At 60.4% G+C, this 15,112-nt stretch overlaps 1 protein-coding gene across 2 annotated transcripts in view; it reads left to right on the top strand.

The window, feature by feature from the left end:
* Snph (syntaphilin) overlaps window positions 1–14,998 on the top strand; it is a 43,239-nt gene extending 28,241 nt beyond the window's left edge. Inside the window, exons 3-6 of one of the 2 annotated variants that reach the window (XM_071608817.1) lie at window positions 3,227–3,323; window positions 3,912–4,019; window positions 7,448–7,597; window positions 10,691–14,998. In XM_071608817.1, coding sequence (XP_071464918.1) covers window positions 3,274–3,323; window positions 3,912–4,019; window positions 7,448–7,597; window positions 10,691–11,858 — 1,476 coding nt within the window. In that variant the 5' untranslated portion in view covers window positions 3,227–3,273 and the 3' untranslated portion in view covers window positions 11,859–14,998. Of the gene's footprint in view, window positions 1–3,141; window positions 3,324–3,911; window positions 4,020–7,447; window positions 7,598–10,690 lie in introns of those variants that run through there. The other variant, XM_027953699.3, reaches the window with a different exon arrangement.
* The last annotated feature ends 114 nt before the right edge of the window (window positions 14,999–15,112 follow it).

Here is a 15,112-nt window from a genome sequence, read left to right as displayed (position 1 = left end):
TGTGTTGTGTGTGTGAGTGTATGTGTGAATGTGTGTATGTGTCAGAGAGTGTGTGTGTGTGTTGTGTGAGTGTGTGTATGTGTGAATGTGTGTTGTGTGTGTACGTATGTTGTGTGTTGTGTGAGTGTATGTGTGTGAGTGTGTGAATGTGTGTGTGTGTTGTGTGACGCACACTGACCTAGCCCCACATACGTGTGGTTTCATGTTGCACGTGGGGGGGGCTCAGGTCGGCTCTCACAGTAACCACAGAGGTACATTTCGTCACTGTCCCATGTACAAATGGTCCCGAGGCTCTGAGGAGTGGCCTGAGCTGCCCGAGGCCTGCAGCTGGGATTCGAGCGCAGATCTGCTGGACCCTCGTTGCAGGCCCCAGGACACCTGGGCATGTGGGGGACCCGTCTCAGGGGTGGGCGCAGCAGGGTTGCCATGGTGCCCACAGGATGGGACATGGAGGGAGCCAGGAGCACCGAGGGGCTGCTCCCTTAGGGTTCAAGGGATGCGCTTACCAGCCAGTCCACTTCCATTGCAAATGGCAGCCTCTGGCTGCCTGGGGACAGGCCTGTGGGACTCCAGGCTGAGCTGGTGGCATGGTGACAAATGCCATGACAACCTGCCTCCTCTCTGGGGCCTTGGAGGGAGGAGGACCTGAGAAGGCCCAGGGCACATACTGAGGCGTCAGAGCAGAACTTGGAGAGGTGGCTCCCTTTGAGCCTGGGTGGCTTCTGCCTGCCCACAAGGGACGCTGCCTGTCAGGTCCTGTCCCAGTAGGGGAAGTGCCACTTCCACCTCCATCCCGAATGAATGGCTGGCTCTGCCTCCCAGGAGACTGTCCGCGGCATCCAGGTACCAATGCCGGCCTTGTGGAGGGAGGAAGGAAGAGGGGGCGCAGGAGGAGGAGGCAAGGGACTGCCGGGCAAGGTATCAGCAGGGACAGGTGGGGACAAGGCCTTCATTGTACCAAGGCCACACGCAGCTCCGAGCCAACGTGGCATCTTGCCTGCCTCTCAGGACGTGGCCCTGGAACTCTACCTGGACTTTCCTGGCTCTTGAGCGACTCTCGCCTGAGCTGGCAGGGAGGAGAGAGCCCCGTGCTGGGCTGGGAGTCCCGCGGGTGCTGGGCCTCCTCCTGGAGGCTCAGCCTCCTGTCACCTCCTCCCAAAAGCCAGGGGGAGGGGCGATGACAGAGAATGGCCTGCAGAACCAGCCTGGTGTGAACTGGAGGCCAGAGCCCAGCAGACCCACAGTGAAGCCGGCTGGGGATAGAGCTCAGCTGGTAGAGCCCTTGCCTCGCGTGCCCAAGGCCCTGCGTTCGATCCCCAGCACCACACACACACACACACACGCACACACACGCACAGCCTGCCTCGAGGGACACTGTGGGAAGTAAGGGGGCAGGATGCAAGGAAGCCCTCAGCAGGGCCACCTGGCCACAGAGGGATTCAGTGGATGACACGTGATCTTTGGGCCGTTGCCCATCCAGGAGGAAAGACCACTAGCCACTGCCCGTGCCACCCCCAGCTGCTCCTGGTGCCCGGGAGACAGTGAGCTGTCCACACCAGCACTGGGGGCACTGCTGGCCTGCCCCACACCTGCCCGGAGCTCCTGCTGGGGGCTGCCCTGTGGCTCCTGGAGGCCCTGCCTGGGGGACAGGGCACGGTTGGGTGAGCAGCTCAGGTGACAGGTGTGGTGTCTGCGGCTCCTGCAGCCCAGCACCCGACACCTTCAAGCAGACAATGCTGGCTGTGTCCAGGCCTCCAGGGGAACAGGCCATCTTTGTCCACCAAGGAGGCAACCCCTCCACTGGCTGGGAGGCCCTGCTGTGGGAAGGGATAGTCTCTGGCCCAGGGACCCTGAGGTTTGAGACCCAGTCCTTAGTGCCTGATGTTGGGCTGGTACCCAGGGGTGAGCTGGACACTCCCTTCCCTCCTGGGGGCTGGTTCCTCATTGGTGACAGGGGACTAATCACAGCACTTCCCCATAGGGTTGTTGGGAGGAGTCGATGGCGTAATGTACGTAATGTGTGGCACGGGGTCTGGTGTGGAGCGGGCTCGACGCTGCTCTCCCTGCACGAGGAGGTCCACAGCACGAGGACCCCAGCCAAGTCTCCTCAGTCCCCGCTTGGAAAGTAGAGGGCTACCTCTGGAGCTGGCTTGGAATTAGCATTTGGCTGCAGAGAGCCCAGTCCCTCTGCGTGGCAGTCTAGGGGTCCAGCTGATGCCCACACGGCCCTCCTCCCCACCTGACCACGGCCTCGCTGGCATGGAGCTTCCCCTTCCCTAAAGCCCCACCGGCTGCCCTTGGAGCCTGTGCCCCTGCCCAGGAAAGAAGCCTCGGACATCTGAGCAGGAGCCAGTGGGCCCGAGTCCCTCCAGCCAAGGACGCTTCCTGCAGGGCCCACCCACCAGGACAGCCGGGAGCAAGCAGAGAGGGGTTCTGCTCCGTCCCCACCCCCTCCTCATCTGCGCTCAGCCTATGCCCTAAGCTCCCGGGTTCTGCCAGGCTCAGCATGCGCAGTTGCATGGGGGGCTGCGGGGGTGCCTGCATGCGGCGTGGGGCTGGGGGCCACGGCGTGTCCCGTGTCGCAGGCAGGCGCTGGGCATGTTCATGGAGACGTGTGTGGTGCACCTTGGAATGACAGGACATGGGGCCTGCTTGTGTCTGTGCGCGTCCGTGTGTCTTTCTACACGTGTGTTGGTACGTTGGTCTGTCTTGTCTCCCCTGTAGACGGGAAGCCCCGAGCATCGCGCCAACTGGGAAGTTGATGGTCGTCGAGACCAGGCCAGCCTCACCTGGGGCTCCTGGTCCTGCCCGGGGGTCCTCCAGACTGCAGCCTCTGCCGAGGAGGGGGACGAAGAGCGGGGGAGGCGGGGTCTGAGGGTCAGGGACCCAGCACTGTGTGGCGGACGGGGCCCCACTCCTGCTGCCCCGGTCACCCTGGGCACGACCTTTGCCCTCCCTGGGCACATTCACTCGTCTGGAGACACCGGGTTGGACTGATGATTTACAGCTACCCCTGGGGCTGTGACGATCCGTAGCAGGAACCTGTGCACCAGCCCCTTGAACTCACTGGGAGAGGCACTTGTGGCCAGAGCTTCGCCCAGTCCTCGGGTGTCCTGCCAAAGGGTGGTGACAGGAGAAGCCATGCCGGGCAGCGGCCCCAGTGAGAGGATGACATGGCCTGGCCCGGCCCTCCCCGCGGCCCCCCCAACCCGCCCTCTCTCCTCAGCCCCGGGGACACCGCCTATCCCGCCCCTCACCCGGACCCGCAGCCTAATGGCCATGTCCCTGCCAGGGAGTAGACGGGCCTCTGCTGGATCCCGCAGGTGAGTCTTCCCCTGGCCCAGAACCTCGGCCTCCGGGGGTGGGAGGAGGGCAGGCCTCTGTCCCCACCTGCATTGACCTGCAGTGTTCTTTGAGCAAATCACATCTGGGTTTTCCTGTCTTTAAAGTGGGCTTGCTAGTGCTCAGCCCTCCAGGAAGGGCTCAAGGGCTCCAGTGACCTGGGCATGAAGGTTACCTGGAGGCTCAAGCCTTGCAGCGTTGCTTCTGGAGGGGGCCACAATCCCTCCCCTCCACTGGCCTCCGTTGGTCTTCACCCCAGTCCCTCCTCCAGTCCCTCTTAGATCTCCTACCCTGGGCTTGGGGGACCCTGGGTGTTGAGGACTCACAGAGGGGCCCCACCTGCACCCGCTCCTTGTCGGGGACCCCGAGGACCAGCCTCCTGGCTTCCATCTTGATTTGCGCTGTCTGTTTTGTCACCCCTGTCTGTGCTCCCCCTTGTCCCCCCGCTTCTCTCCCTGATGACCCCAAAGTGGGAGTACTTTGGGCCGCAGCGGCCTGGCTGTGTTCGCCCAGTGTCCGCAGCTGCCCGCCAGCCAGAATGAGCACCTGCCTCTTCTCCCCGCCCCCAGGCGCACCTCGCCCCCGGTGAGCGTGCGGGACGCCTACGGCACCTCCTCCCTCAGCAGCAGCAGCAACTCGGGCTCCTGCAAGGGCAGCGACAGCAGCCCCACGCCCAGGTAATCGGCCCTCCTGGAGCCCGCAGCAGGGCTTCTGACCATCCCTGACTCCAGGATGTGACAGCCGCGCGACCTTGAGCAGGTCACTGCCCCCCTCTGAACCTCAGTCCTGTCTTTAAAACAGACATGATAATGCTCACCTGCACAAAAGCAAATCCAGTGTCCTAAGTAACCTCGGGGTGATGCTTTCAGAACATGGAACCGAGGTAGGCGGCTCCCGAAAGCATAAGTGCTCCTCCCCCTTCCTGTCCCACCATCCTTGGTGAACAGCATTTGTCCTCATCACCACAGGATGGCTCTCGTACCACCAGCCATCAGGTCAGCCACCCAGGAAGAAAAAAGATGGAAAAGACCCAAGACCCCCTCTGCTGTCTTCCCCCCCACCCTAAGAAGACACTTTCCCTGGGAAACCCTGCTGACACCTCATTGGATAAAAGTGGGCCATGTGACTATCTCTAGCTGCAGGCCAGTTAGTGCAGAGAGTTCCCCCAGCACAGTGCCACCCCAGACAAAACCCAGATTCTGTTGGGAAGAAGGCAAGACCCCTATGGGGACGCCACCAGCATGCTGCCAGCTTGCTCTTCTCAGGGAACACTTTGAGAGTGGCAGAGGTGGCCAAGTTTTGGAAAGTGAGACGTGTTATAAAGGTTCTGAGTTGTGGTGTTGGACACGGTGTGTGAGACTGGAAGAGCAGGGTCAGGTGGACAGGCAGGGAGAGGGGGGTCAGGTGGACAGACAGGGAGAGGGGGACTGCAGGTCCTCAACACCAGGAAGCAAGATCAGGAAGGGCCCCTCATTCTGCTGAACTAACCGTGGGTGGTAGGGGAGTGTGGGGACCTGCAGGGAGTTGGGATTTGGCCTCTTCCTGTCTCCGAGTCCCCATTTCCTTGTCTGTGAAGTGGAGCTAACAGGCAGAACTTCAGTGAGCTGAGGGCCATACGCCTGCCACTCATCCCACATGCCAATTATGCTGTTATTAGGACTTTGATCTGAGTCAAAGGTTCTGGACAAGAAAAGCCCAGGAGATGTCCTGCCTGCAGCTCCCAAGGCCAGAGTCTCTCCGGGGAAGACTCATGTGGCCCTTCCAGCAGAGAGGCTGTCATTTGTGTGCAGTGAGGCCCAGAAATGTGGAAGCAGTAGATCTCAGGATTTTCCACCAAGACACATGTGACAGATGACCTGTGCAGGATCCCCCAGTTTCCTGCCTGCAACAGACCTCAGAGCCCTGAGGATATCAGGGGATGTGTTAGCTTACGTCTGCAAAAGTCTATAATTGGCAACTTCAATATTTTCTCGTTAGTAACAGATTTTTCTAACACATCTCATAACCGTAGCCCTCAGGGTCATCTCAGCCCCAGCCTGAGCTGTGGTTCTGCAGAAATGTCCTCCTGCTCATCACGAGGATTGCTGCCCTTGGGTCAGCCAGGGCTCCTGTTAGAGCCAAGCTTTCAAAGGCCTGAATGGCTGAGAGACACGCATCATAGCATGTTTTCCTTTCCTTTCCTTTTATCTTATTTTTTGCTGGGGAGGGGTACTAGGGATTGAAGCCAAGGGCGCTCAACCACTGAGCCATATCCCCAGCCCTTTTTTAATTTTTAATTTTGAAACAGGGTCTCTGGTCTCACTAAGTTGCTTAGGGCCTTGCTAAATTGCTGAGGCTGGCCTCAAACTTGCAATCCTCCTCCCTCAGCCTCTCAAGCCACTAGGATTACAGGCATGTGCCACCGCACCCAGCTCTGTTTATATATTCATATATGTATTTTACAAAGATAGAGAGTTAAATGTAAAAAGACTCATGAAAGAAAATGGAAAAATATTAACACAGTCTCTTCCCTCTAACCTTCTACTTTTACTAGTTTTATCTTGATTCCACCAGTACCACCACCACCCACCACACCCCAGGCATGGAGGAAAAATCTGCGCCCTCTGGCCAAGTCCCTTACATGGGGAGGACAGGTAGAGGGCCACATGGGCCTTAGGACAATCCATGTGGCTTGCTTCTCATTTGGAAAGAGATTTTTTTTTTTTAGATCAAAGGGAGAAAACACAAGCCCCCAGCCCATGTCACCCCCTGCCCCTTGCCAAGCTATAAAGAGGCCCACATGGGACTTGGCTTGAGTCGAACTCAGGGACCAGGAGGAGACTACATAGATGGCATTTCTCCTCCTTCCCACACTAGTGCCACATTCTCTTCCGTGGTTTACAATCTACAAACATTGGAGAGATTCCACAGGACTTTAAAAATGGCCTCCAACTTTAGGACCCACCGGGGCCTGTAAAGCGTCTGCCCTTCTCTGTGTCTGGAAGTCCCTATCCTGGATGGAGCAGGGTGGGACGGCAGCAGGGCCTGAGTCTCTGGTGACATGGGGACATGCCTGGGATTTTAAGGCAAGATGCAAGGAGGTTTCTTTAAGAACAGAAGATCCAGCAGCCAGGAAGCCGTGGGTGGAGCCGTCTGGGCCTCAATCTGTTGTGGAGTGGGGGGCCGTGGGTGGGGCGGCCCTTCCTTGGGGAAAGTCTTGGTCAGCCCTGGTCCCTGGCACGGCTGCCCTCTGGTTGGAGATTCCTCCTCCTCTGCGAGGTGGGGCTGTGTGTGCTGCACCCAAGCCACGTCACTGCTGTCTGTGCAGCCTGCTGCCATTCAGGGCCCTGCAGCGACAGCCCATCCTCAGAGCCACAGGTGTCCATGCATGTGTCCCCAGAGGGTGGCAGTGTGGCCACCCATGGACGTGGCCTGGCACAGGTGGTCACTGGTGAGGGCACCAGCAAGGTGATGGGGGTGTGGGGGCGTGCAGAGGGCTCGAACTGGGAGTCCTGTACCCAGATCCACACTCCCAATAAGTGTGGCTTCTGTGACATCCACAGGTACATGAGGGTGGGTGAGGGCAGAGTGCCCTCCAGCGTCTCCCTCCCTGTGCCCAGGCTGTGTGGGCTCCAGGCTCCAGGGAGGAGCGCTGCCGACACTGCCCTTGACCTCCATGACACCTGGAGCCCGCTCTTCTTCCCAATCTCTGCCCTCAGGGTCCTTGTCTGAGTCGGGGGCTGGGAACCTGGGCTCTAGCTCACCCTGGGGCTGGCTGTGGGGCTGGGGGCAAGAGCCAGCCTCTCTGAAGCCAGTGCCCCTCTCAAAGGTGAAGGCCCTGCTACTCAGGGCTGCCATGAGGACCGTGCAGATGGCAGCGGATGGCGCTCGGCGAGATGCCAGGTGCCGGGTGCCGGGTGCCCCTCCTGGAGAACCCCGTCCTGGGTTCACTCAACAGAGTCTCCCTCAAATCCAGAAGGCTCCCCTGCTCCTGGGGCCTGCGCAGGAGGCGTGGTTTGGAGGCCCTGGGGGTCACGGACTGAGGATGGTTAGGCGGGTGTCCCCTGCCTGTCCCCCACAGCACCAGTGCCCCCTCCTCCCCACCCCATGACGGTGTCCCTTGCAGGCGCTCCATGAAGTACACACTGTGCAGCGACAACCATGGCATCAAGCCCCCGACCCCCGAGCAGTACCTGACGCCACTGCAGCAGAAGGAGGTCTGCATCCGCCACCTGAAGGCCCGGCTGAAGGACACCCAGGACCGGCTCCAGGACCGGTGAGCGGGCGGCTGGGCAGCGGAGTGCAGCCCCCGGGGGCCTCTGAGAAGGAGGAGCGGCCAGGGCTTCCCAGCGCCCACCGCACCCTCCTCCCCCTCAAGCCTCGCCTGGGCCCCTTAGCAGGAGCCGCCCCCCAGCTCCTCTGGAGGGCCCCAGGAAGCTGCTCTAGTCCAGGTGGGGGCTGCCCCAGTGAGGAGCTGCCTGTCGGCCCTGCTCCTGTGGCAGTCTGTCCCTGACCGTGGGCCCTGTTGGCCACTTCTCCTCCCTGTCTGCTGGGGAGCTGGAAGGCAGGGTTTCTCCTCGCTTAACCCTCCTCTGGCGGCTCAGGGTGAGTCTGAGGCTGGCTTTGAATTTGCGATCCTCCTGCCTCAGCCTCCCAAGTCTCTGGGATTTCAGAAGTGTGCCACCGCACCTGGCTTCTTTTCTTATATAGCACCTTATCCTGTGTAACTGTCACCATGCAACTCACCTATCCAAAGTACACCGCTGGGTGCCTTCTAGTGTGGCCACAGGCTTGTGCAACCCTCACTATCATCTAACTCCATCAACATTTTTATCACCCCAGAGGGAAATCCTATTCCCATTAGCAACCACCACTTTTCTCCGGCTACCCGTCCCTGGCAACCACTGGTCTCTCTGTGAAGTCTGTCTGTTTGCATGCATGGACACACCTTTAGTTCTTTTAACATGTTTAGTTGTCCACGGACACCGGACCTTTATTTATCTATTTGTGTGGTGCTGAGGATCGAGGCCAGTGCCTCGCACACGCTGAGCCCCAGCCCCAGCCTGACACATTTTTCTTGCTCTGCCAAGCAGCCAATCCGGTCGGGTGCGTTGAGGTTTCCAAGCACAGGTTTGGGGTGTGCTGGGGGCCTTGCTGTCCTCAAGCTGGGCTTTCTATTTTTGTTTCTCATCCTCTTCCTAATGATCTCCAGGCTCTGCCTGACCTTTTCTCACTAATATTCCCAGGGAGCAGATGGCCCATCTCCCAGCTGCTTTTCTAGGCCAGCTCTGTGGCTCGAGAGCAGACCACCCGCCCTGGGCATGCGCATGCCGCAGCCCTGTCACTCGGCCCTGTGGCCTCTGTGGCAGGTCCTTCCTTGCTGGGCTGCCACACTCCTGGCCCTCTGTGGGGCCCACCTCAACTCCTCAAAGATGCCCCGTACTTGGTCCCTCTGTGCTCTGCACACCGCGTCCCCACCACTCCAGGTGTCTTCCCCATGTGGCTCCTTGGCGACCTCCTCCTTCATGACCCAGTTCAAACATAATGCCCTGTTGTCCACGGAGGGCTGGGGAGCCACTGCCCCCTGGAGTCCAAGAGGCTCTAAGGGACCAGCCAAACTGAGCATGCCCAGTTCCTTCTTCCCCAGCCCATCTTCTTCCCGGGGGGGGGGGGGGGGGGGGGGGGGGGAGGGTGAGTGAGCAGTCGGGGGAGAGGCCAGGAGTGAGCCACGCCCGAGGCAGGAGCAATGAAGGCCACGTATCCCTCGTATCCCTCGTGCTGTGAAGTGACATCTGTCACTTCCACTTGATTATTTATTTTTGGTACCGAGGATTAAACCCAGGCTAAGCCACATCCCCAGCCTTCATTTTTTTTTTTTTTAATTTTGAAACAGGGTCTCGCTAAGTTGCTGAGATTGTTCAAGGCTGGCCTTGAACTTTGGATCCTCCTGCCTCTGTCTCCCTTGTTGCTGGGATCATAGGCCTGTGCCACCACACCTGGCTTGTCATTGCTGCTCTAAGTGATTCAGGTTCGCTGCTGCCAGGTCGTGTCTTGTTGGATGGTCCCGCTGCCTTCCAAAGGAGGCCACAGCTGCTGGCCACGTGGCCACTGCAGTCCGCGAGGCCTGGTCCCTTCGGCATGCTGTGGAATGAGATCCTGGGCCTAGTCCTGAAGTGGAATTTCCATTCTGATTTTGAAAAGCACGTGGTTCCTGATCTGGGACTCTCACTCTACTGAGCTCAGGAACCCCACAGTGACTGCCGCAGCATCCGTGGATTTCAGGGCTCTAGCTGAGTGGGTGCTTGTGGCCTGGAAGGCAAGGCTGCCCAGGGCAGGGGCCAGTCCGTGGAAGGCTGTCCTTCCTTCTCACTGCCTCGAGCCAGCCTCTGCTCAGGCTGACCCCGGTCTCACCTCCAGCCACAAGGCCTTTCTCTAATGTCCCTGTCTGCACCCTCCAGGTTCATCTCTAACTCAGGCCTTTGAAAGGCCTGTGCTCTTCTGCACCAGCACCCTCCAGTGGTCCTGCTGGCCTGCGCCTGCCCCTGCTCTCAGGAGCAGCCCTGTCTTTCCCCAGCCGTCTTTTCAGCGTCTCCTCCTTAGAGTAGACACAGAGAAGAAACTTCTAGCATGGCTGAAAGTGAGAGTCACTCCTGCCACTTCTCATCCTCCGCTTGGGGGATGGCAGAAATGTAGCTCCCCCTGCCGACATCAAAGGTGGTCACTTCTCTCAGGCCACTGTCCTCTCCCTGGGGGTCTCTGGCCAAACGTCCCTTTATTTAAAATGTTCACCACCTGCTTTAATAGGAGGCTGCATCTCTTTCTATAGAGCAGAGCTTTTCTGTCTAGTTTCTGTTGTTTTACATTAAAGTTTTATTAGGTTTTTTAGCCGAGCATGGTGGCACCCGCCTATAATCCCAGCAGCTCAGGAGGCTGAGGCAGGAGGATCCCAAGTTCAAAGCCAGCCTTAGCAAAAGTGAGCACTAAGCCACTCAGTGAGACCCTGTCTCTAAATAAAATACAAAATAGGGCTGGGGATGGGGCTCAGTGGTCGAGGGCCCCTGAGTTCAATCCCTGGTATCTCCCTCCCAAAAAATCTTCTGCAGCTCAACGTCTGGGGGGTGGGATGTGGACATTTCTTCTCTCTCCCAGGAGGAGGCCCCTCCTGCCTTCAGCCCTGGTCTTCTGCTCCACCTGTCCTGCTCCTGGTGGGGTAGAAGGGAACCAGGCAGGGGGCCCTTCCTTTTATTCCTAGCCTCTGCAGCACAGAGCCCTCTGTCCTTGATGACCCTGCCCCGTCCTTGCCTCTCCCTGGTGGTGGTGACAGGCCAGGCAGGCAGGCATCGAGCAAGTGCCTCTCATCTGCTCACAGGGACACAGAGATCGATGACCTGAAGACGCAGCTGTCGCGCATGCAGGAGGACTGGATCGAGGAGGAGTGCCATCGCGTGGAGGCCCAGCTGGCCCTGAAGGAGGCCCGCAAGGAGATCAAACAGCTCAAGCAGGTCATCGACACGGTCAAGAACAACCTGATTGACAAGGACAAGGGGCTGCAGAAGTACTTTGTGGACATCAACATCCAGAACAAGAAGCTGGAGACGCTGCTGCACAGCATGGAGGTGGCCCAGAACGGCATGGCCAAGGAGGATGGCACCGGGGAGTCCGCCGGCGGGTCCCCCGCCCGCTCCCTCACCCGCAGCTCCACCTACACCAAGCTCAGCGACCCTGCTGTCTGCGGCGACCGCCAGCCTGGTGACCCCCCCAGCGCCTCCGCCGAGGATGGACCTGACAGTGGCTTTGTGGCCGCTGATGACATGCTGAGCCGGACGGATGCCCTGGAGGCCAGCAGCCTGCTCTCATCGGGGGTGGACTGCGGCCCCGAGGAGGCCTCGCTGCACAGCTTCAACCTGGGGCCCCGCTTCCCCGCCAGCAACACCTACGAGAAGCTTCTGTGCGGCATGGAGGCCGGCGTGCAGGTCAGCTGCCTGCAGGAGCGCGCCATCCAGACGGACTTCGCGCAGTACCAGCCCGACCTGGACGCCATCCTGGAGAAAGTGACCCAGGCCCAGGTCTGTGGGACAGTTCCCGAGGACAGGCACCGGGAGCCAGATCCCCACCCCTCAGGGCCCAGAGACCCCGATTCAGCAGTGGTGGTGACCGTGGGTGAGGAGCTCGAGGCCCCGGAGCCCATTACCCACGGGCCCACCCCGCACGGGCCTGCAGCCAACCCCAGCCCCAGCCTGTCAGTGAGCGTGGTGTGCCCCGTGGAGGAGGAGGAGGAGGCCGCCCCGGCCGAGAAGGAGCCCAAGAGCTACTGGAGCCGCCACTACATCGTGGATCTGCTGGCCGTGGTGGTGCCGGCCGTGCCCACGGTGGCCTGGCTCTGCCGCTCCCAGCGGCGCCAGGGCCAGCCCATCTACAACATCAGCTCCCTGCTGCGGGGCTGCTGCACGGTGGCCTTGCACTCCATCCGCAGAATCAGCTGCCGCTCGCTGAGCCAGCCGGGGCCCAGCTCGGCCAGCGGGGGCTCCCAGCTCTGAGGAGGCCTGTCCCCGCAGCACCCAGCCGCCTGACCACTGATTGTAGGGATGCCCTCCTCCCTCGCCTGTCCCCATGGGTATCATCTTATTTATTTAGTTTTGGGTTTGGAACCATTTTTTCCCCCAACATTACCAGGGTCCAGGAGAAGAGCTTGGGGGAGACACCCCAAGACTTCCTGAGAGAAAAAGGTAAGAGAGGCCAAAGACCAGGAGTGAGGGGCGCACTGAGTGGACAAACTGCAGAGAGAGAAGCTGGTGAGGGCCCCCTGTGTCCACCTGGCCCTTGAGACAGGGGGGGACCTGCTTAGGAAGTCTCTGGATCTCTCTGGGGAGGCTTCCCCCCTGCACCATCCTGTCCAGTGGCCTGCCCACTCCATGTCCTCTCTCCCAAGTCACCCCTTGCCCTGCGCCCAGGTTTCTGGGCCAATATTATCCCCTCAGATGGAGGCAGCCTTGGCCCAAAGTGCAGACAGCTGACCCACGGACTCGGGCAGGGTCTGGATCCCAGGCCTGGGCTGGAGCTCCAGCGCCCCCAGCCTGCCGGTCCCTTGGGATTCAGCAGCACCGTCGAGGCTGTGAGCCCGGAACAGACGGGCTGGGTTCTACCGGGGGCAGAAGGCAGGGTGGGCTCTGTGTCTGTCTGTCCTCCCAGGCCCTCCCCACCATCCACTTTCCTCTTGGTGTTTCTGGGTGTGTCCGATCGTCCCTTTGTGAGAGAGCTAAGCCCCATCGGCTCGGTGCTGCTGGGTGGGGACCCTCACGAGTCCCATGGCGAGTATCCACCAGCAGGAAAGGCGTCAGGGGCAGGGCGGTCCAGGGAGCCCTCCACCTTCTGAGATGAGGCCATCTCATCTGCTGTCTGCGAGGCCTGACCGGACTCAGGAATCCTCGGCCAGTTTGAAAAGCCGGAGGCCCCCACGGCCCCTGGAGCTTGCCCGAGTTTCTCTGGGGGCCTCGGGCCCAACTTCTCCCTTGCACTACGTTCACTTTGGGGATTGGTTCTCCCTCATCCCAGGACCTCCAAAGAGGTGGCTGCTTTCTTTCCGGGATGAGTGTCCTTGTGTCTTCAACCTATCTGCCTCGGAGGAGGGTGCAGATTCTGGCAGATCTCAAAACGGGGTCCAGAAGCCACGGGGTTTGTCCAGGCCACAGCAGGGACGTGGTTCCCGGGCAGGGGCATGGCAGAGGGGGTTGGAACTCTGCAGCCACCTTCCCCCTGCCCAAGCCCAAGCCCAGTCAGCCTGGGAAGCTCACTGTCCCCAACCCTTGCCTGGAATCCCGTGGGAGACCCCAGAAAGCCGGTGATGTTAATTGCCATGACTAGTTTACAAAGTCACATCCCTCTGGTCATCGGACCCACGTGCCAGACGTCAGGTCCCACATGGGGAGTTGGCGGGACCCTAGGTCTCACTCGGCCCTCTGGCCTAGGGGCCAGTCGGCTCCCTGCCAAGGTGGCTTGTCCTCACCCCACTGCCTGACTCACGGGCTCTGCCCTTCCGCTCTGTGCCCTCCCCGCGAGGGGGCACCTGCATGCCCTGGGAATGGGCAGCAGCCCAGCCATCGGGGCAGGAGCCCCCCCACGCGCTTTGTGCCTCCAAAGACCCCCACCTCGTTTGGGGCCTCAGGCCAGCCCTCCTTCGCGCAGCTCCCCCCCACCCCCCAGCTGAATGAAGCCCGAATGCCTGGGGCCTGCTGGGGCCGCCCCACAGGACACTGGGCTCGTGCCATGGAGGAGGCAGGGGACAAAAGCAATCCAAAGCCGAGCCAGGACTGGCCACGGACCCAGCCTCCCGAGCCGTGTCCTCACGGAGCTGCGTAGCGTCTCCCTAGGCACAGTCAAAGCTTTGCAGACAAAATAAATGTACGAACTCATCTGACGCCATAGAATCTACGTGTTTTCCACTGGAACTTAGTCGAGCTCTGTGCCCCTCTGCCCCTGTCCGCGTCTCGCTGTCTGTGGCCTTCCTCGTGTGTCTGTGTGTCGGTGGACGTGGGCAGGGCGCCTGGGGCTCTAGTCCACTCTGCCCTGCTGCTCGAGAAGCCGCTTGGAAAGCGCTGGGCAGTGGGTGGGCCTGAGGCCCGTGGAGCAGGGGACGGGGCTGGCGGTCACCTCGACTCCTGCTCTGGGCCAGACCTGCGTGGGTCCCGGGGTCCAGCCCATCGTGTTGGGTCCCCTCTGTGGGTCTGCTGGAGCCTTTCTCAGGCTTCTCTTCTTGCCAATGGAGAATGCAGCTCACTGCCCAGCCCTGGGACAGACCTGGGCCCGCATGGCTGGGGCCCCGGTCCAGCTCCTGGGCCTGTGTGAACTCAGTATCCTGCATCTATGCAAAGGGGCAGTGCTGCCCGTACAGTTCCCAGAGGTGGCCGAGCAGCAGCCTGCTGGCTCCAACTCCCGGCCCTGACTAGCGGGGCCCCGGACAAGGGCCTGGGAGGGCAAGGCTGGGGCCGGGGGCTGGGCCTCCCCAGAGCATTGATCCTCCAAAGCTCCCCTTTCCCTTCTGCTTGACCCTCCTCCTGTCGGGGTGTGGCCCTTCCTACCTGCACTTGGCTTCTGGAGTAGAAGTCGTCGGGACCCCCCTCCCAGCCTCTGGCTGGAGCCGATAAGTCCTGAGGAACGACATCCCCAGGAACCACTGTCTAGAACTGTTGGTCCCTTGGAGCCCAGAGGCCAGAAGCAGCTTCTCCTTAGTTCAGGACCAGGGCAGCCCTGATGCCCCTCTGGTCACAGCTCAGGCAGGAAATGGGAGCTGGGGCCCGGGCTTCTGCACGGACAGCTGACCCTGAGCAGAGTTTATGACCAGTATCTCCCAAGGGACTAATTAGACATTCACAGAGCACCTTCCCGGGCACCACTAGCTCAGGGGCATCTGGCAGCACTTTGGGGAGGGGGTGGGGCAACTTACAAAGTTCTAGGACAAACACCTGCCGCGGGGCCTCTACCCTGCGAACTCACGACTCCCTCTCTGACCTGGGGACAATGCCATCGGGTCACAGTGCACTCTTATATTATTAGACCATTGACGGAGAGTTCAGGGGGCGTGGGAAGCGGGAGGTGGGGAGGGTCCTGACTCTCGTCCCCTTTGTCCTTTGTTCAGAGTCCTACCTGCAGCAGACAGCTCTGATTAAAGCATGAGCACACAGCAAGACTCTCCGCCTGGTTTCTTTGTACAGTGTCATTTTCTAAAGGCGGGGGTTGGGGGAGGTCCGCACTGTCCTTCCCCAGCACAGAGGGAAGCAGAGGCTGTCGTTGGGCC

The sequence above is a fragment of the Marmota flaviventris genome, chromosome 2, assembly GCF_047511675.1.
Source record: "Marmota flaviventris isolate mMarFla1 chromosome 2, mMarFla1.hap1, whole genome shotgun sequence".
Classification (NCBI taxonomy): domain Eukaryota; kingdom Metazoa; phylum Chordata; class Mammalia; order Rodentia; family Sciuridae; genus Marmota; species Marmota flaviventris.
This window is presented reverse-complemented; position numbering and strand designations above follow the sequence as displayed.